The sequence below is a fragment of the Schistocerca nitens genome, chromosome 2 (genome assembly GCF_023898315.1).
Source record: "Schistocerca nitens isolate TAMUIC-IGC-003100 chromosome 2, iqSchNite1.1, whole genome shotgun sequence".
In the NCBI taxonomy this organism is placed as follows: Eukaryota; Metazoa; Arthropoda; class Insecta; order Orthoptera; family Acrididae; genus Schistocerca; species Schistocerca nitens.
The window spans coordinates 722930226-722952603 of NC_064615.1; the positions used below are offsets into that span (position 1 = coordinate 722930226).

Sequence of the window (22378 nt, forward strand, 5' to 3'; positions counted from 1 at the left end):
GCTAGTGAATCAGAATTCTTCCCTGGTTTGAGCATAGGTATCGCTCTGCCTATCTCCATGAGCTCAATATGTTCATACCACATTTTATTTTACATACAGAGTACTATCATTGTCCCTCATATGACAGAAATGATCGCAAATTGTAAAGTAGATATTATCTGGGCTGGGAGCAGCATTTTTAACAAAGGAGAACGCTCTCTGCAGCTCAACCACTGAGAGGGTGACTACCATCAGGTGTTTGGATGCTCTGTGATAGGCAGCTGTATAATGGAGGAACTCATTTTGTAGCATCGGTTCCACAACACTGTTCATAGATAGGGAATTGTTACGGTGAGGCATCGAGGGTCTCTTCCAACTCTTAATCTTCTTCCACACACTTGACGTTTTAGTGTCCTTAGTTAAAGAGTAGCAGAGTTTTTTTCGCACTCATCCTCTTCCTATTTTTCAAAAACTCCTTGGTTTCCAACTGTATTTTTTGCAGGCTGGAGTACTTTTGTTGGGTACTATCTCTCTTATTTCTTCAGTGCTTCACTATGTTTGTTGATGGCTCTCTGACATTTGTCTCCATACCAATAGGATTGGCTCTGTTTGCAATGCAAATTAGCTCCTGTTGAGAAATTGCCCTTATGATGGCCATAGTAATGCACCATGTTACTTTGGAATAGTAGGGGACTAGGATCTTCAGATGTGTGTAATTGTGGAAGGCTCATTTTTAATCTATCAACATATTTATTCTAGTCAGCTTTCTCAATTTTCCATCTCTGTGCAGTGTAGAACCAGCATGGTTCTTCCACCATAATATGTAAAATCAGAATAAGTGGTAGGTAATTGGAACCTAAACTGTCTACTTTTACTTTCCAAGTGGTTAGTAGTGCCACATGATTCACTGTGAACAATGGAAACTCCAGGATGGAATAATGACAATATTATGAAAAGGATAGTTGCTACTCGCCATTTAGCGAAGACCCTGAGTCGCAGATAGGCACAACAAAAAGACTGTCAAACAAAGCAATTGGCCAAACAGGCCTTCTGTTGCTTAGTCTCTCTGCTATAGGAAGTTGAGGCCTCTTGCTGGTCTGTAATGGTGTGAAGTTATTCCTATAGGGGATCTATTATTCAGGAACACTAGGTTTTTGTCTTCTAGGATTGTCATTAATAGCCCGTCAAGGCAATCATTGTACTTGCACCAACATGTTGTGTGATGGGCTTTGAAGTCACCCCACCACAAAATGTGTACAGCCAAACTGTTGTAATAGAGATGTACTACCAGTATCTGACAGGAACTTTGGGTAGCCTGTATACAGCCAGTAAATTCAGGTAAGATTCTGAGGTGGTTTGTCCTGTACGTATGTACTGCAGCATAAACACCTACCAGGCTGCTGGAGGGAGCTGCACTTGCTGAACATAGTGAGGTGGCAGACAGCCACAGGCACTGGTAATGGAGGAAATACTGCATGTTGACTGGTTGCATTGCTGTCATGTTTGCATATTGCCTATTTTTGGATGATGCACAAGCTCCTTGATACTGAAATTATTGTAAGCCAATCTATGTTTAACTTCTTCTTGTGTTAAGTACTCATGGCATGTTTTATCCATGTAATTATGAGATCCTTAGTAGTGGACACATACAGGAACTGCCCCTTTTGGACATACATTAATGCTGTGTGTACCAGCCCTGTGATTGCCTCATGTTTGACTACTACATTGCTTGCTACCGTGTCCACAATGCAAACATCTGTAGCATGGTAGCCCAGGGCAATGTAAGGCTTTGTTAGGCAACCTGCTCCGTGTATTTTAACATAGCACAGCCTCTGTTGTAACCAAAAGTATAACTTTGTGTGCTGGTCGAGACTTACTGTCTGCAGCCCCTTGTGTGGCCCTCTTATAAAATCTCCTTACCAACACTACTGTCATGTCACACTCAGTTACTACTAGTATCTTCTCCTCTGGCACAGAAGTGTCGATTTGCAACTTATCCCTTGCACTGTTGTTTATTATGGGCTTGGATATGTAAGCTTATAGGTTGTTTGGAGAGAGAACTTCACTGCTAATCATGGAATTTGAAGTTGCAGCACTTACAGTCTTGATTTTAAGTATTCCTGCCAGACTATGAACTGTTCAATATATAGTTTTGTACACTACTGCCATGTCATCTGGGGTTTTCTGCTGAGTGCCGATGGATGTAGGCTACCAATGTTTTTATCTGTTCTCTCCCCAAATACTATAAAAGAACATTGACATGTAGCTCGTATAGGTTCAGTGAGCACTTACTATACACTGAGCACACTGTAATACAGTCTTGCTGCCGATGGACTGCCATTAGGATGTGTAGGTGAAATGGCCTGTTGCGTACACTTCTGGAGTATTATGTCTTAGTGCCCATGTACAGGAATTAATATGATTCTCAATCATTTCCATGCAGCTCTTGAGGGAGAAAGATGTGACAGGGATGAAACCTACATTAATGGAGAGTGCATAGGACACTTGCCTCACTCGTGCCCCTTTCCCATGCGATTGCATCGGAGCTAATGTGCAGAACAACATCAAAGGCAGCAAGAACATTAATTCCTGTCATCACTTGTCTCCTCCTGTTACGTTGTCTAGGAGTCACCCTACCACTTTCACATAGTTTGCTGAAGAGTTTGATAAATAACTGCCGAGATGGTCAACAGCTGTTGTGATATCTTGCCACATACACCATACAAGAACAAACTGTATTCTTCCTACATTTTCCATACACCATGAACATGTCAGCTTTTTCTGAACTGACAAATGCCATCGTCCAGTCATGACCTACAGCTTGGACTGTGTATTCAAAGTTTTAAAAATACGATATCTCATAAATGACACACACTAGATTCCTGCAACTACCACCACTGACATTCTAATTTATCCTACTTTTAGTTTTTTAATGTCAATGGGCACTTTTTCATTCAAAAAATGTATGTTTGCAGAAAAATACACTTTCTAAGTATTGTTATAATCTGTTTATTGGCTAACAATATGAGCCCCTGACTACCAATCCATTCTGTGAACACCACGCTTCAATAGCACTTTCCGCTTCCGCAATATTTGCAGTGCAAATTTTAGGTGATTCGCCCTGTATGTGGTGTGCACCTAAATCTGTAAAAAATATATTCAGACCATATCCCACACAACTTCATTATTTAGGAGCTAACTGTCAATGTGTTGATCACAGAAGTATAGTTAGGTTTCCCTACAATGTAAAATTGAGATTTTAATCAAGAAGACTCACTGAGAATGGCACAAAGGTCCCAAAACATTTTTGGGTCTATAGAAAAGAAAAAAGTGTTTTCCATAACAGGCAAACTTCAAATCCAGTAATCTGTATCTGCAAACATGGCCAATGAAAGAGCAGCAAATCCAAATGATGAATACAACTTAAGGAATCACAATTATAATTCAGAAAAACCCAAAGCAGTTATAGTCTTTTGTGCTATTATATCTGTTTAATTCCAATGTTTGACACTACATTTTTATTGCCCTAAATTGTTTGGGCCGCACCACACTCTTCATTAATCTGTTACCCCACTACTTATGAATTTGCATAATTTATCATAATTTGAAATGTGACAACTCTACTCTTAAACAGATAATCCACAGCATAGGCATACACAATGTTTGTGGAAACTTTTTTACTTTATTACCTAAGTGCTTTGCAAACCAAATTATTGTTTGCACATGTAGCTTATATACACACAAGAATACGTATGACACTGTTTAGTAAACACGCGTCATTTTTGTGATTAATTGTTCCATTAGAGTACATCAACTCGATGTAATATCACCGTCCCACAATGGGTTGTGGGCAATGAAATTTTCCAAGAGGAGTAAAGGGTATGGAGATTGCTCATGGTTAAAGTCAACTATCTCCTGACATGTCAGAACCCTGTTTGGAGGTAGATAGGCATTACACAGAGTAAAATCCATAGCTGTATGTATGTGAATAGCCAAAGTCACTAATGATGTACTGAATGAAACACGATCACCAAAAACGTACTCAAGCTGCAATGTGTCTATCACCTGATGCACCTTTCAGGGTCAACTCTATGAAACAGGTACAGTGATTGTGTCAGATATGTTTCAGGGAGGTTCCTGAAGGACTATAAATATTTCTGCATAAAAGGAAAGGGGATGTCAGAGTTCCATTAGGTGGTGAAAATGAGCATTACATTTCAATGCATCATCGTTGTAGCGGTAGCCAGGGGTAGTGGCAAAGAGGCAAGAAGATGGGTCACATTCAGTCTCTGACTGTACTATTTGTTGTGTAGGGATGCACAATTTCAATGTCTGTGGTGACAGGGGGAAGGGGTGGGGAGTTCGGTACAACTGAAGCCATTAGGTTCATCTTCACCATCAGTTTTTCTTTGTTCCCTTTCTTCTTTTTACCATTGTTCTCCTTGCAGAGTCCTAACTCTAGTTTGGGGTTATTTGATTGTGGATCAGAAAGAGAGGATGAATGACCTGTCCCATGGTCCATAAAGCTCATGCGTCAATGTTGTGTTGGCTACTGTGTTAGGTTTTGGGCACACAAAGTGCTTATGGCAGAATGTAACTTCGGTGCAATGAGCACCACTATGAGTAACATTCCTTGCATGGCCCACACTACCAGAAAATTTTAAAAAAAATTAAAGCAAAACCTGCTTCTGGGGGCCAATCATACGTTAGGTGAAAAAGTGTAATAAAAATGTAAAAATGTTTAAGTAAGTAACCTCAGTCAGTGACTGATATAAAAGCCAAATTGTCAATATGGAAGCCATCCCAGAGACCAAGTCAAAGTGAAGATGCAGTCGCAGAATAGTATTACATCATAGGAAGGGAAGGAGTACTGCAATGTCTCAAGGTCCTAAGCTCACTATACCAGTACCCTCAAAAGATTTGTAGCCACTTGGGAGATGATAGCCTGAAGGTTAAAGTTTGTACAAAAGAAGGAAGTAGCACTGCAACGGCTTAGGTTCCTTTGTTTGTAAATTACATACAAAAAACCTCAGCCACTAGGGGGGAAGCCAAATAGCATTCGCCACTTTGTCTTTCTTGGCTGTATTCAGAGTCAATCATTACTATCTACACACTGACATTCACAAACATCTTTCCAAGTTTAGAGGTGTATTGTTTTTTTTTGGGGAATATTTGAATTTATATCATCACAAATTAAAAAATTATCCAGAATTTATTTTTTCTCTATGGAACACTAACAGAACTCGCAACATAACCAAATTCTGTGCAGCTCATGTTTTAGTAGGCACAATGTAAGGCCTCTGTCATACATGTGAAATACCAAATACTTTGTAGATTTTGTATGTACACTGAGCATCCGAAAATGTAACACATCTAAGATGATGATGGTCCACATTTGGAATGCAAAACAGCTGCATTTAAATGTATAGTAGACATTAAAAATCTGCAGTTTATGGCACAGTGCACACCGAGTTCCTGAAAGACCTTAACAAGAAGGGCAAAATGTCGGATCAGAAGATTCTGGCAAGAACAATGCTGTACCAAAACCCAAAACCTGTGACATCGACACTTAATAACATTTACACAGTCCACAGTTTTGATGTCACATTCCATAATGGCATCAAGTCCAAGAGACACCTTGGTGTATGTACCTTCCTCCACTCCCCCAAATCAAAATATTACAGTCATCAACCAACGTTATGTCCCACAAAGCACATATGGAGCGTGTGTTATGGAAGATACTTCATTCCAATAAAGTCACTAACTCAATGAGATTCAAAATAAGGCACAAATTTCTCCTACCAAGCAACTCATTCCCTTTGTTCAGATTCACAGCATCAGAATTTTTGCATAGCGAATATTTCAATTTGTACTTACAGTTGAGTGTACAGTTACAGACTGAACTGGGAATGACTTTTCAATCTGCAATAGAGAGTAGACTGATTTGAAACTTCCTGGCAAAATACAACTATGTGCCAGACCAGGACTCAAACCTGGGATCTTTGAAAAATTATATACTGGTATGCTTAAGTCATCTAGCAAATGTTTTTGAATGAATCTGGGAGAATTGGATCTTGTTCTTCCTCTTGTAGCATAAAAGCAGTGCTAAACAGAAGCATTTCTGAAAAATTCTGAATTTGAGCTGTGTCATAGCACCCCTTCCACAAAGATCAAACCTCAAGTGATTACATTACCTTTCCACTTCAAGTTTTAAGAAATGTCTGCATTCTAAAATGAACTCTCCATGGAAGGACACTGTGGACCATTCATAAAGTAAGTTGTGACAAATTGCAAGTCAATACATACTGGAATGTCCTTTCAATAGATTTGGAAGCAAGGTTTGGGGGGAGGGGGGGGAGGGAGGGGGGGGGGGGAATTACAGGAATACCATCACATAAACTCCATCTCAAATATTTGATACTAAATCTCTTCAAATCCAACAGCAGAAATGTAATAACTATACAACAACATGCAACAACAGAAGCAAGCATTATTTTTAATTAAAAGGATATTTCATTATTGATAACTTTCTCCACTTACTGTGTTCGTTCCCCATTCCTCCAGACAACATCTTCTCGCAGCAGTCCTTGGAAGACAAATGAGCAAGGCAACGAGCAATTGGAGTACAAGCTGTAGTGTATTCACTTAATAAATAGCACTTCATCAGAAGTGGCCAAAGAGTTCCTTCCACTTCAGATACAGTTGTGGTAAGCAGATACAATGTACTGGCACATGTATGCGAGAGATCTTCCAAAACATTTTCTGAATCTGTGTAATTTGCAGCCTGCTGCAGAGATTAATACATCACACAGCTTCAGTACGACCAAAAACTACAGGTATGAAAAACAGTATAAATTAGCAGCTACAATACTTACATCAGTGGAAGATGAACGGCTGTTCCTAACAATATATTCAATAAATTTCATTCCAGTTTCTCCATTAAGATGTCCCTTATATGCCAGTGCAACAATTGTTTTCAGTACTGCCTTTTTAACCTGAAGTGGAATTAGAAGAATTTTTATAGTGAACTATATCTGCATGTTTTTAAACAAAGCGTATTTCTGCTGTGTATGAGCTATTATTTGCTTTTTGTTAGTAATTATATGTTACTTATACATTTTCATCTGCTGTAGATATGAACTATTCTTTGACTGTTGATTTATTACTGGCAGTAATCTATTACTGGCAGTAATCTATTACTGGCAATAATTTATTACTGGCAATAATTTATTACTGGCAATAATTTATTACTGGCAATAATTATTACTGATCTCCTTCATGTGGACTATATGATTCCATTGTCATTTTATTACATTAAAACGTGACCCTTAAAAGATTGGAATATTGATTGCTCTTGATAAAGTAATTTAGTCAATGTAAAACTGTTATGTACGGTTAACCTTAATATTGAATTATCGTAATTAGTGTGCATTTTGTCTGATGTTACTGAAATCAAAATAAGTTCCCCATCTCAATACGGTAGGATTACATATAATATGTATCTTTTCCTTCTTTAACACAGACGTGAAGTAGACTTTATTGATGTGCAGTATTATTTCAAAGGTACTAGAATGCTGTATGATGATGATGATGATAATATCGATGCTGACATCAATGACTATGTCGATGGCGATGACGATTTTAGGTGAAGGGCACTCAACAATCATAGTCATTAGCACCATGCCAATCTCAAGAGTGGAGCCGAAGGCTGTCCCCGCATGCGGAGCAGTTTTTAATGTATTGAAGTCTGCCTCCGTTCCCCGCCAATTTAGGAATGAGGCCTGACAGTTCATAAAATGTCACCACTCTTGTAACACTAGAACCAGTATTGGTGAGGATGGTGGGCAGATCTCCATCAAAACTGAGTGCTGCCCTGATATCAGTATATAAGACAAGTGATGACAAAATATGCTAAACTGAAAGCAGCACACTACAAGCCTCACAGAGTGGTGGATCCTCCCACCAGAGGAGGAAGCCATGTGTTAAAGGGCTATGTCCAATGCACAGCCTGGTAAGAAGAACCTCCTTCCAGTCGTGAGGCTGACAAAGACCACCATGCCTGTGTGGTCGATTTGAGTGACCACAGTTTGTTTTCTGTAACCTTCAAACATTCAGCCTCCCACTGAGGCATGATGCGTTTGTCAGAAAATGAGATGATGGCTTGCATCAGGATGGGTGCCTCCTCGGCGCCTTTGGCGGGCATGACAATTCCCTGTATCCCGATATGGCCAAGTACCCAGCAAAAAAATCACCTCCTTGCCATGGTGTTGGAACTGCTGTAAGCAGTCATGGATGAACTGAATCAATGCATTTGATGAAGTGCTTTTAGTGCATTAAGCGAGTTGGAACAGACAAGAAACTTTGCATGGTGATGTCTGTGAATCCTCTCCAGTGCCATCATAATGCCACACAACTCCAAATCATAATTTGTAAACTGTTCCGGAAGATGTACTTTGAAAACCCTATCATGGAAAACAGTGGGACAACCAAGGACATTCTCTTGCTGGGATCCACCTGTATAACCAATGAAAAAACTGTGGTCCATACTTAAAATGGAAGAAAATAAATTTGTAAAAACGTAATCTGCAGTACAAGTTTTCCTGTACCACGTCCAGCTTAAAATCACTTTGGGCCTCTGAAGACAACAAGGCGGCAACACATTCCATCCGTGGCTGTGTATTTGGAGGTCTGGTAGATCCAGGTCCTTGAGACAGTCAGTAGCATGTTTCCCGATGGCTTGGTCGCATGGGGTCGATTCCTGAAAAGCCATTCAAAGCTGCACTAAATGCCAATGACTGAGATGTCGCCGAGTTTTCAGTGCCGTCAAGCATAAAGGATATGCCGCCAAATCCAAAGTGGTGGTTCACCAGCCTCTGCACATAGACTCTGAACTGGGCTGGTTCAAAAGGCTCCAGTTGATATCTAAATGCCTTCATGGTGGACAGCATTTAACATCTTGAGGTATGAAATACAGACTGATCCATGGACCATGCTGCCATAACCTAAAAGTGAATGAACAAATGCCCTATAAAACTGCAAATGGCGAGACCTGTCTGTTTCCCATGCTTTTCCACTAAGGCATTTCAAAATATTCAATGAATGAAAACCTTTTCTTTGTAGATCTTTCCTGTGTGGGAGCCAAGTTAATTTCAAGTCAAATAATAAACCCAGAAAGCACACAGTTTCCTTAAAACACAAAATACTGTCCTTCTTTGTGGACAATGGTTGGTCAAAACTTCGACATGCATGGTTAAAATTGGTATGTCGTCTTCTCAGTTGAGAATCGTAATCTAGTGTTCTTCGCCCAGGTTTCCCACCTCCTGATGGTCAGCTGTAGCCGCCTCGTCATTACTGTAATATCAGAGGAAGAGTAGAAAACTGCGAAGCCATCCGCAAACAGATTTGACAGAGCTTCTCACTGCGGAGGAAATGCCACTGATAGCGATGGCAAACAATGTGATACTGAGTACACTGTCTTGGGGAACCCCTTTCTCTTGAACACAGCAGTAGAAAAGGAATGAGCAACATGATATCATAAGTGCCTGTCCTCCAGGAAGGATTGGATAAGAAGTGGCAGACAGCCATGTAGTCCCCTTGGTGAAGAATGTTGTACCTCCAAGTGGTGTCATATGCTTTTTGAGGTCAACAATCACACAAATCAAATGGTTTTGGCATAAGGATGGCTCGTGTACCACCGTTTTCAAAAGAATTAAATTGTCAAGGGTGGAATGGTAGCATCTGAAACAACACTGGGAGCAGCTTAGGTGACTTCATGATTCGAGCAGCCAGAAGTGGTGGTGGTTGTTGACCATGCATTCAAGAGTATTACCCATACAACTGGTAAGGGCTACACTCTAGTAACTATTAGGTGTGTTACGGTCCTTGCGTGGTTTCCCTAATAGAATTAATATTGCCTCCTTTCAAGTCACGGGGTACTCTCCTTCAAACCAGATCTGACTGAAAGGAGAGGTGCTGTCCTTTCGCTTCAGGGCATAGATGATGGAGCATGGCAAAATGAATTTCATTAGGTCCTGGAACAGTGTCTCTGGCCATGGGCAGAGCTGATTCCACATGAACAATGGAAGGTTGTAGAATTTCTCATTATGCGAGAAGAAATGGAGCTTGCTCATCTCTGCAGTCCTACGGAACACCTCAAATGCATGAGCTTGTCTGGTTGATGCAGTGACTGTAAAAAAATGTTCAGCTGAAACTTGAGCCATGTCTTTAGGCATGTCCACCAAGACCCCATTTCTTGACAAGGCCATAGTGAGAAGTGTACTGCTCTTGTCTGAAATCGCCTTGTTGATTCCCAAACCTGCACAGTGGAAGTGGACCAATTAATGGAAGTCACGAATTCCTTCCAGGAATCCCTCTTCCACTCTTATCATTCACCGAGCGAGGTGGCGCAGTGGTTAGCACACTGGACTCGCATTCGGAAGGACGACGGTTCAATCCCGCGTCCGGCCATCCTGATTTAGGTTTTCCGTGATTTCCCTAAATCGCTCCAGGCAAATGCCGGGATGGTTCCTTTGAAAGGGCACGGCCGACTTCCTTCCCCATCCTTCCCTAACCCTATGAGACCGATAACCTCGCGGTTTGGTCTCTTCCCCCAAACAACCAACCAACCAACCTCTTATCATTCGCCTCACATGTGCTCTTGCAGATCTGATGCCTCAAAGGTTTTCTGTAGTTGAATGTCATTTAAAGTCCCATAGAGTGGTTTGTCTGGCCCTGATTGCCAATTGAAGGTCATCATGCCACCAAGGCACAGGCCGCCATCTGATGTGGCTGCTAGGCTGGGGGTGGACTCTGTGGCAGCCTGTTAGATCTCACAAGTGATATGGGTCACTGTCTCCTATGCACAATCCTTTTGTTCAAAAATAGCCTGTTGACCATACAGCAACCAATTTGCCCTTTGAATCATCCACCTTAGTGGTCTCCTGTCGATCACTGTGCGAGTTGGCAGACAGATTCACAATGGGAAATGGTCATTAGAATGTAAATCTGTAGCCACTTCCCACTGAACCAAGTCTGCAACAGCCACGGAGCAAAAACAAAGATCAATGGCTGAAAAACGCCCTGTAGAGGTAGATATTCTGTGAACGGATGAGAGGCTTGATAATTGGACCCCTGGAGCAAGTGATAGCCAAGCCCTACAGCACAATGTGTGTGTTGAAGTCCCCCACAAGGAGGAATGGCTGTGGAAGTGCCAGGAAGAGTTCTGTTAGTATGTCTGCATCCATAGGATTGCGAGATGGAAGGCATAAAGAACACATTGTAATGTTAAATGGTGCTTGATCTTTCCCAGCAATTGCTTTTGTGGCCATGGTCGAGGGACAGAAAAGGAGTAGCATCTGTCATCAATGAAAACAGCCACTCCACCTTTGCACTGTCTCCAGTAATATCGTCCTTCCTGTAGGTGTGGTAACCCCTTAATGCAATTGTGTCGATGACTTTAAAATGAGTTTCTTGTAAGCAGAACGGTTTCTCCTGGACCAGGAGTTGTAATTCTTCCAAATGTAATCCATATGCATTTAAATTCCACCGCAACATGGAAGTCCCTGTGGGAGAGACTGACAAGCGATGGTTAGTCTTGATTTTTCTTCCTTGGAGGCGGTGATTTAGGGGGAGGTCAGGAGGAACGTTAGCCGGTGCCCGGCTATCTGGTTCCTCCAATTGGAAATCCATATCCTCAAGAACAAAGTCCCCATCTGAGAGGGAGAGAGTTCACTAATCCAAAGGTTTCACTGTCATTTTCTTCAACTTTGAACTACTTTTTGAAGGAGTTTTTCTTTACTTGGTTGTTTGGGTTCAGGGGATGACATAGGCTTCTAATGTTGGGCAGTGGTATGTGGCTTAGGTTGACAGCTTTCAAATGATTTCTGGTTCAGGTGTAACATTTCCCCACAAGTACACCGACAGGTGCATGTGTTTGTAGAATCTTTGGTCTGAGTTTGTGTGGAGGCGTCAGACTTCGTAATTGGCTTCTTAAGGGGCAATGCAAAACAAGTAGCAAAAACTGGAGGTTGCATAGTTTTGAAGGATTTTTTAACTTCACCATAGAGTACGCTTCTCATAACTTTTAACTCCTGAATTTTCCTTTTCTCTTTGTAAACCTCACACTTTCTGCTCCATACTCCATACCTAAAGCAGTTTACACATTTCAGAGGAGGTGAACAAGAATTGCCTGATTCATGAGCTGACCCTCAAAAGTTTCTACATGTAGCCCACCCATTACATCCCACATTGTTATGGTCAAATCATTGACAGTTGAAGCATCGCACTGGGTTAGGAACAAACAGGCGAATCTTAAGATGTGTTCAGTTAATTCTGGAGTGCTAAAAGTTAGAATAAATGTTGCAGATTTTTTCAATGCGCCACTGACACTCCACATATAGTTCTGTAGTTCCGTGACCCCCATGTTTTTCCATTCCTCACATAACTCCGCAGGGTCCATCTTCATTATATCAGAGCAGATAACCGCACATTTACAAAATTTATGGGTATTATGCAAGTCAGCTTCAACTGGGTATTCACCTCAGGCCTTACATCCCAGAAGCACGGATACTTGGTCTGAATTAGCAGTTTCAACTAGAAGTGTTGCATTACAAAGTCATTTGATACTTTTTAGGGACCCAGCAATAGCCTCCAACACCTTATGAATATAGGAAGGGGAGACCTTTTCAGAGGTTCCCCTGTTCTCTTGATTACAATGAATGTTTTATGGCACACTAATGCCCTCTTACTATGATTCTGAGACTACTACTCGGGAGAACTGACCAACCGAGCTCTCTTTGATGAGTGGGTGTAGGTACTACCTGACAGTCCACCCGTCCTTTCAGGAGTAGTTATTTGATGAGTCTGCTCCGTAGGGATCCCATAAGGTGCTAGAGAAACAAACACTGACCCACACTTTGAGGTTGTGTTTTTTTTTTTTTTTGTGTACCTTCCTCATGGTCCAGGAAGTGAAGCCAAGGCCTCTGTTCTCCAAAACATACAACATTTCACTGCCGCACCACACAGTGATAGCTGAAGCATGCCCGAAGCTTACAGTAGCAGAGGACTGGCAGCAGTTACCAGTCCCCAGCTCAGGATCCAGGAGTCGCCAAGACCGTACACGCCAAAACAAATGCTGAGCTCTTGGGGTTGTAAGTTAAAGTGGCTAACTATGGGCATTATGGCTGATATCCCGAAAATTGGAAGACAGTCAACCTCGAGTTTAGAAAAGAAGGTTGCTAACACAAACGAAATGATCACAAAGAAAATTATGTAATGCTCTCATCAAAATGGCCTTACATCTCCAATTATCCTTAAAAATGTTCTCTCTGCCAAACAACAGAAACCATATTTTGTTGAGAAATTATATCCAGATTTACTGCAAGATGAAATCCATTTCAGTATTTTTGGACAAGTATGATTCATGGATGTAACTAAATAACAATACTTTGTTGTCAGACAGAAGTGCTCCATGTTGGATGGTTTGTGAACAGACACAGCTATAATTTTTATGACAGTATCCACACATCTGTGTTGAAAAGACACTGAGAAAGCCTAAGAGTGATGCAGTATGCTATTCCAGCTGATACCACGTAGGTTTAAATGAATAAATTAGTAATTAAGCTGCTGCCTCTTCAGTTTCATTATATTACTGCTGTTTACATTCCACTGTTGGACCTTTTTTTGTATTTAGTGACACTGAGTGGCAACATACTGAGAAAGGCTCCAAGACTGTGCGTAATTCCAGTTGAGACAATGCTCCACAACTTTTGCAGGTTAGTGCAGTTTCACATTTTGTAAATTAGGTTAATGCATTGCATCACTGGTTTTCTGGATGTTGAAGTAAAAATGAACAGCCCACTAATGCCAACATCTAACAACCTGCGACTTGTTCTCTGAAGACAGGCCAAATGAAATAGTATATTAACACAGAGAATAACCTCAAACAAACTGTAGGTAACAGCATCGAAAGTGTTCAACAATTTCTTGCTTCAGTATGAGCATAGGGCAGAATTGCTTTGCTGAAGCACAAGCTGGCTCCAGTAGCAAACAACTTTATAATGGCATGCACTGCACCACTTTCACTCATGGCTGCAAATCAACTCATACAAAATACTACCGGTAGAAATTATCGAACACTAAGCAGTACTGACAATACATTGCAAGTGCTTTGGGAGATGTCACATTGAAAATTAATCTTTAATTATTTTGGATTGATAAATACTCCACTAAGAAAGTAAACATGGAAGGGGCACTAGAGAAAAAAATCCTCAAGTTTCTGAACAATACCCTGTTAAACTTTACACCCTTATTAGCTTGTTAAGAGTCGCCCTTCAACTATACACAACCACCACTCACTGCCCACCCACCCACTCACTGCCATCACAACAACAACTGTAATGTTAGCAGGTTCACATCATCCATGGGATTATTTTAGATCTAACTAAGAAGTTACTTGTAGTTTTGTATCATTTCCACTTTTGCATACTATTCATGGATCTTTTGGTAAGAAACACCAAATCTTAAAGTAAGGTTATTTAAATTCAACCTTTAATCATTCTCTTGCTTTTCACCTTTGACAGTGACTTGGACTATAATATTATAAGGTGAGCCTTCAGTTAATAAAAACTCCTTATTCTTATTTGTTGTTTCTTATGTCATTCCATTTTCTACAGATCATCTGTTTTCTCAAGATTGCATACATCAAATGAAAAACATTTGAAACAACTCTAATTCCATTTGCTTGTACTATAAGCTTTTGTAACAAAAAAGTTATTTGTTGTTTGTTACATTATAACTATAATTTTTTCATCTCTGTGTGTGTGTGTGTGTGTGTGTGTGTGTGTGTGTGTGTGTGTGATATATTCTGGCAGATTCTATAAAACAAGAAATTAGTACCTACATATCTTTCCTCAATTACTTCCTACTGTAAAATTTCATAAATTAAGTATAATAGGTTTATCCATAGAATATAAGATCATAGGCACTGAGCCTATTAAGACAAAACTAAAGAATACATAGAAATTGAATGATCAGCCCATCTAAGTGCTGCCTGTCATAAAAAAGCTAAATGCACAAATAAAATAATTATTAATTAAAAGAAAACAACAACATAAGAGTACACAAACTTCTTTCTCAAATATGCATTTCTGTTCCACACAATTATCACCTCAATCAGATGACAAGTCTATAGCCAATTAAAAGGATGGCATCTTGTCTGCAAATGAAATACAAAATATATTTCATGAAAAGCAGTAAAAAAGGAGCACCACATGCTGTTAACCACTGTTGCTGGAGAAGGAATTCATGTATCATAGAACTGTCCCCCATCATGTTAGTTTAGCTAGTTTCACTGACTGCATCTTTTTGTCCCTCACTTTCTGTTACTCTACCATCCATAAACACACTGCCATTTTCTTCAACAGTGAGGTCATTGAACATAGGAACACTTTACTTATAACAATTGTACAGACAACTTCATCTACTGCACCCGTCATCATGCATTTCATGTTCTGATACCCAGTAGAATTTTGCCCTCCTTCACTTGTAGTATGCAGACAGAGAAGCCACAGACAATAATGAATCCATCTCTATATCTCTATGACAAGACTTGAAGTTTCTCGTAGGAACAAAAGTCACAGCTCCTCCTTTCCACAGTAGTTCTGTAATAATGAATAGCTACAGTAGCACTAAATTCTGGAAAACCTTCGTCCATTCTGTAGGCTATGTCTCCTAGGAAATACTTGGATTGTCCACTGCATATTACTATTGGGATTTCGAACCTCTCAATTTTTTGGCATCTGGACCTGCCCTTATAGCATTTTGGCACACCTCATTTCACCAGGAAACACAAGATTGCAATGAAGGCATATGTCACTAAGTGACGGAGTCATAATGTGCTCTACCCATTCCTGGAATCTATCACCCACAGCAGGCAGCGTATACAGTACATGGTTTGCCTCACTGAGCATCATTTTCCATAGCTTCTTTTCAATCAATGCATGATCTGCTAGGTTTATCCAGATGGAGATTTGGTCAATGGATAGCAAATCATTACCACTTACCAGTAAGCTGTGTATGCAAGTGTATGAGAGCATGCTAAGATATCACTGGCAAACAGCAAGCCTGTAACAGTGCTGAAGAGAATACACTGACACTTCTGGAGGAGCGGGGGGGGGGGGGGGGGGGCGGGGGGGGGGGCAGGCACTGTGGAGCCCCATATCACATTCCACTCATTAGATCCACCACAGAGAAGAGATCGTCAAGGGAGCCTGTGGTGTAATTATTTTTGAGAGCCTCATTATTTAAAGGTCCTGCATTGCTAGTTGCCTCATGCACAAGAATTGCTTCATTGGGCTCCACATTTCTGCTACTTTTAGTGGGATAAACTGACACTACAGTCATGGGCATCTGCAGAAACTTATTTGAGTAGGGAAGATGGGGTAAGATTCTAAAACAGTTATTTTTTTATATAAACATGTTGGTCAATTTAGAGATGTGTCATGCCACAAGAATTAAATTATATACATGATAAAAAAGGCTTATTATATTACAGATAACTGATGGTTGTCCACTAACTTGCAGAAATATATGAGAACCCTCCAACGAATAAGAACTCTGAATTCCGGATTCCAGGGGATAAGGGGATGCAAGTGCCACTCTTCCTCCCCATCATCTTCCCTTATGGACATTTATGACTAGAGTGGGTACAAAGTCTTTTGCAACAGAGTCCATGGACAAAAAGTTCTCAGTAAACTTGCCACATCAAATTCAGATAAAATCCCAAGTTGTCACTGACTACCTCAAATATCACTGTCAAAGGCTTTGTCTCACCATCGTGAAACTGCCAAGGCTCACATTTCGATATCGAAACAATGGCATCTGATTGGCTGGATTACTTCTTGGTAACGTCAAGAAAATGCCATGTACTGATATGCGACCCTATAAGCTCACAGTTTATGTTTGTTCACACTATCCAGCACCACTAGCAGTGCCATCATTCACATCAGATTGTAATCAACGATAAATCTTTTTCTGTGCTCTCTCTTTATCAATGTGCACACTTCCATGCAGTGCTAAGAGCATAACTTGTGAATATTGAAGTTTTTATCGCAGAGTCTAATTTCCACTGCTTTGCTAATCAAAGAGTCCCAGTAGTTCAAAGTGTGTGCCACAATTCCTGTATGTTCAAACATCTAACGGACTGCTCAGTCACTGCTGATTTTTCAAAATAACTGTACTTCAGGTGATGCAGACGTTCAACACAGCAACAGTCCGTATACACTGCCCACATAACTGCTGCCACACTCACAATGAGTATTACAAATCCCTGTAATTTTCAGGCTGAGATTATCTTTAACAGGTTGCAACACTTCCTTAATTTTCCTGGATGGGTGAAACACTGGCCTGATTCCTTGCCTGTTTAGGATTTTACCTATCTTACTAGATACTGCACTGCGGAATGGGAACTGCACTAGGAGTTGGTCCTCCTGGCTTCATCAAGTGGAACTGCAACTTTGTTTTCTTGACTGTGCTACCTTAATATCATGGACCAAATACCTGTTCCTACTGAACACCAGTGTCAGATGATTTATCTCTGAGCTGAGGTGCCACTTGTCCTGGCTCTGTAAAGTTGAGTGTTCAGCATGGATCTCTTCTGAGCTGGATGGTGAAAGCTGTGTCCATTGAGATACTGGTCTGCATGCATCAGTTTTCATTATACAAAAGTGCTAATTCATTCATATGTTTTCCATTCCACAACACATCTAGGAAAGGCAGCTTTCTATCCTTCTCCACCTCTGCCACAAATTTTATGTTTGGACACATACTGTTCATATGGTCAATGAACCACTGCAATATCTCAATGCCTTGTGAACAGATTAAAAATTATCATTAACATATCTGAAAAATCAGGAGGGGTGGAGGGTGGAGTGTTTCCCTTTCATATGCGTGTATTGCAACTTTACTGTAACACCTCAAGTAGGGAACATGGCATGGCAGATACGTCAGTTTGATGTGGTCTAAGTTACCTTTCACTGTTCTTTTTCAAATACGATTGCCCTTTTGTTTTGTTCTCGTGAGCCGTCTCTTCCGTTCCACAGCCATGCATGAACTTACCCTTCTCAACTTCATCTACAGAAAGGGTGGTGCTGTAAGAGTGTATCAAGAGTGGTTTTTTTTTTTTTTTTTTTAATGGCGCAAAACTGCTACGGTCATTAGCGCCCGGTCTGTGACTTAGGAAAAGGTAAAACAACGAAACTGGAAACCAGCAGCAATGGGAACGAAACTCAAAAAATTGGAGAAACTAAAAACAGAAGGAAAGCTTAAAAAACCACTATAGAAGGGGGTTGGTTGTCTCCAAAAAGAGCTTCAAATGACTGACGTCATCTCACTGGCACCAATAAACTCGAGAACGCATCTGCTAAAATGGAAGATATATCAGGCGACAGCTGTAGACGGGCGCGTAACAGAGTAAAATAGGGGCACTCAATTCAAAGGTGTCTTACCGTCCACAGCTGAGAGCAATGGGGACAGAGTGGAGGAGGATCGCCACTTAAAAGATGTCGATGGCTAAAAGGACAGTGCCCTATTCGGGGTTTAGTTAAAATTACCTCCTCCTGACGACGCGTTCGGGAGGAAGAGGTCCAAGCACAGGGAAGAGCTTTCACGTCCCGTAACTTATTATTGGGAAGTGTCGACCAATGTGCGTGCCATAAAAGAACAACACAACGACATAAAACACTCCCTAGATCGGCGAAGGGAATCGTGCAAATAGCTGGCCAAAGAAGAGAGACTGCAGCCTTGGCCGCTATATCGGCCGCCTCATTTCCACAGATACCAACGTGTCCTGGGATCTTGAGGAATGCCACAGAAACGCCCCCCAAGTGGAGCAAGTGGAGGCAGTCCTGAATCCGGTGGACCAGAGGGTCGACAGGGTAGAGATCTTGGAGACAGAGGAGAGAGCTGAGAGAATCTGAACAGATAACATACTGTATCCGCTGATGGCGACGGATGTATTGGACAGCCAGGAGAACAGCGTAAAGCTCCGCAGTATAAACCGAATACTGGTTGGGAAGCCAAAATCGATTTGGGGTGTCGCCAACAATATAGGCACTCCCTACACAAAACGATGCTTTTGAGCCATCAGTGTAAATAAATGTGGCTTCCTTCATTTGTGCACATAGAGCAGAAAATGCCCGACGATAAACAAGTGAAGGGGTACCATCCTTGGGGAATTGACAAAGGTCACGGAGTAGGCAGGTCCGGGGACAGAGCCAAGGCGGTGCTGTACCCCAAGTTGTCAAGAAAGTTTTAGGAAAGCGGAAGGAAAGAGAATGGAGCAGTTGACAGAAGCGGACTCCCGGTGGTAGTAGGGAGGAAGGGCAGCCTGCATACCCTAAATCCAAGGAGGCGTTGAAAAAAATGGCATGGGACGGATTAGCAGGCATGGAAGACAGATGGCTAACATAATGACTCAGAAGGACAGCTCGCCGATTGGACAGCGGTGGTTCAGCAGTCTCAGCATAAAGGCTTTCCACAGGGCTGGTGTAAAAAGCTCCGGACACTAAACGTAATCCACGGTGGTGGATAGAGTCGAGACGCCGAAGAATAGACGGCCGAGCAGAGGAGTAAACTATGCTTCCATAGTCCAATTTCGAGCGCACTAAGGCGCAATAGAGGTGGAGAAGGACCACTCGGTCTGCTCCCCAGGAGGTACCATTCAGGACACGGAGGGTATTGTGGGATCGCAGACAGCGAGCCGAAAGATAGGAAACGTCGGAGGACCAGCACAGTTTTCTGTCAACCATAAGACCCAAGAATTTAGCGACGTCCGAAAACGGAAGGTTGACAGGTCCTAGATGTAAGGAAGGTGGAAGAAACTCCGTACGACGCCAAAAATTAACACAAACGGTCTTACTGGGAGAAAAGTGGAAGCCTGTTTCGATGCTCCAAGAGTGGAGGCAATCGAGACAGCCTTGAAGACGTCGTTCAAGAAGGCTGGTCCGTTGAGAGCTGTAGAAGATCGGAATATCGTCCACAAAGAGGGAGCCCGAGACATCAGGAAGGAGACAATCCATAATTGGATTTATGGCAATGGCAAACAGTACAACACTTAGCACAGAGCCCTGGGGTACCCCGTTTTCTTGGGAGAAAGTACTCTAAATGTGCGCTCTGCCATAAATTCGCGAAGAAAAAGGGGCAACTGGTCTCGAAAGCCCCAAGAGAACAGTGTGCAGAGGATGCCTGTCCTCCAACAGGTATCGTATGCTGTCTCCAGGTCAAAAAATATTGCTACTGTTTGGCGTTTCCGGAGAAAATTGTTCATGGTAGAAGTGGAGAGAGCAACAAGATGGTCAACTGCAGAACGATGCTTTCAGAAACCGCATTGGGCAGGTGTTAAAAGACTTCAGGACTCCAGCCACCAAGCTAATCGGCAATGCACCATACGCTCCAAAACCTTACATACACTACCCGTGAGAGAAATGGGGCGATAGCTAGAGGGGAGATGTTTGTCCTTTCCAGGTTTCAGTACAGGAACAAAGATAGCTTCCCGCCATCGTCTGGGAAAAGTACTGTCGGTCCAAATTCGATTATAAAGGCGAAGGAGGTAACGCAGACTATGGTTTGATAAACGCAGCAACATTTGGATGTGGATACCATCCGGTCCTGGGGCGGAGGAGCGAGAAGAAGAGAGTGCATGTTGGAGTTCCCGCATGGAGAAAACAGTATTGTAGCTTTCGCGATTTTGAGAGGAGAAAGCAAGAGGTTGCACTTCCGCTGCACGTTTCTTTGGGAGAAACGCTGGCGGGTAATTTGAAGAGCTCGAAATTTCAGCAAAGTGTTGACCCAATGAGTTATAAATTGCGACGGGGTCCACTAATGTATCATGCACGACAGTGAGCCCAGAGACCGGGAAGAAACGAGGCGCGGCAGATAACCGTCGAATCCGACTCCAAACTTCCGAGGAGGGAGTGAAGGTGTTAAATGAGCTAGTAAAGAAGTCCCAGCTTGCCTTCTTGCTATCGCGGATGACGTGACGGCATCGCGCACGGAACTGCTTATAGGGGATATAGTTGGCCAAAGTAGGATGGTGTCTGAAAATGTGAAGAGCACGTCGCCGCTCATGTATTGCGTCACGGCATGCCTCGTTCCACCAAGGAACTGGCGGGCACCGGGGCAATTTGGAGGTGCGAGGTATTGAACGTTCCGCAGCTGTAAGAATGACGTCTGTAATATGAGTGACCTCATCGTGAACACTAGGAAAGTGACTGTCATCGAATGTCGCTAGACACGAAAAAAATGTCCAATCGGCTTGGGCAAACTTCCAGTGTCGCGGGCGCATATACGGCAGTTGTGGCTGCAATCTAAGGACACATGGAAAGTGGTCACTCGAGTTTGTATCAGCAAGGGCTAACCATTCGAAGCGCCGAGCTAGCTGAACAGTACCGACCGAAAGGTCCAAATGAGAGAAATTTGTCGTGGAGGCAGACAAAAATGTAGGGTCCCCAGTGTTGAGGTAAACAAGATACGCTTGGCGGAAGATGTCTATCAATAGTGAGCCACGCAGACAAGGATGTGGAGATCCCCAAAGCGGGTGTTGGGCATTGAAGTTCCCAACCAGCAAATAGGGGGGTGGAAGCTGACCAAAAAGATGAAGGAGATCAGCTCGTGCCATTGGTGTGGGCGATGGAATGTATACAGTACAAAGAGAGAAGGTATATCCAGAAAGGGAAAGACGGACAGCGGCTGCTTGGAAGGAAGTGTTTAAGGGGATTGGGTGATAATGGAGAGTATCCAGAATGAGATTTTCACTCTGCAGTGGAGTGTGCGCTGATATGAAACTTTCTGGCAGATTAAAACTGTGTGCCCGACCGAGACTCGAACTCGGGACCTTTGCCTTTCGCGGGCAAGTGCTCTACCATCTGAGCTACCGAAGCACGACTCACACCCGGTCCTCACAGCTTTACTTCTGCCAGTATCTCGTCTCCTACCTTCGCAGGAGAGCTTCTGTAAAGTTTGGAAGGTAGGAGACGATGTACTGGCGGAAGTAAAGCTGTGAGGACCGGGTGTGAGTCGTGCTTCAGTAGCTCAGATGGTAGAGCACTTGCCCGCGAAAGGCAAAGGTCCCGAGTTCGAGTCTCAGTCGGGCGCACAGTTTTAATCTGCCAGGAAATTTCAATGGAGAGTATCATGGAGAAGGATCATGAGTCCTCCATGTGCTGGAGTGCCTTCAACAGAGGGGAGATCAAATCGGACTGACTGAAAATGGGGGAAAACAAAGCGGTCATGGGGACATAGCTTTGTTTCCTGAAAACAAAAGATGACCGGCGAGTACAATCGTAAGAGGATCGACAATTCATCCCGATTGGCTCGAATGCCGCAGATATTCCAATGGATAATG

General features: G+C 42.3%; 1 protein-coding gene across 3 annotated transcripts in view; it reads right to left on the minus strand.

Annotated features, from left to right (window-relative positions):
• The window catches only part of LOC126236902 (maestro heat-like repeat-containing protein family member 1), a 295906-nt gene that overhangs the window by 199817 nt on the left and 73711 nt on the right, over positions 1-22378 (minus strand). For 2 of the 3 annotated variants that reach the window (XM_049946549.1, XM_049946550.1), the window contains exons 10-11: positions 6855-6974; positions 6520-6766 (exon numbers count right to left, since the gene is read on the minus strand). In XM_049946549.1, the coding sequence (XP_049802506.1) occupies positions 6520-6766; positions 6855-6974 (367 nt within the window). The remainder of the gene's footprint in view (positions 1-6519; positions 6767-6854; positions 6975-22378) is intronic. The other variant, XM_049946551.1, reaches the window with a different exon arrangement.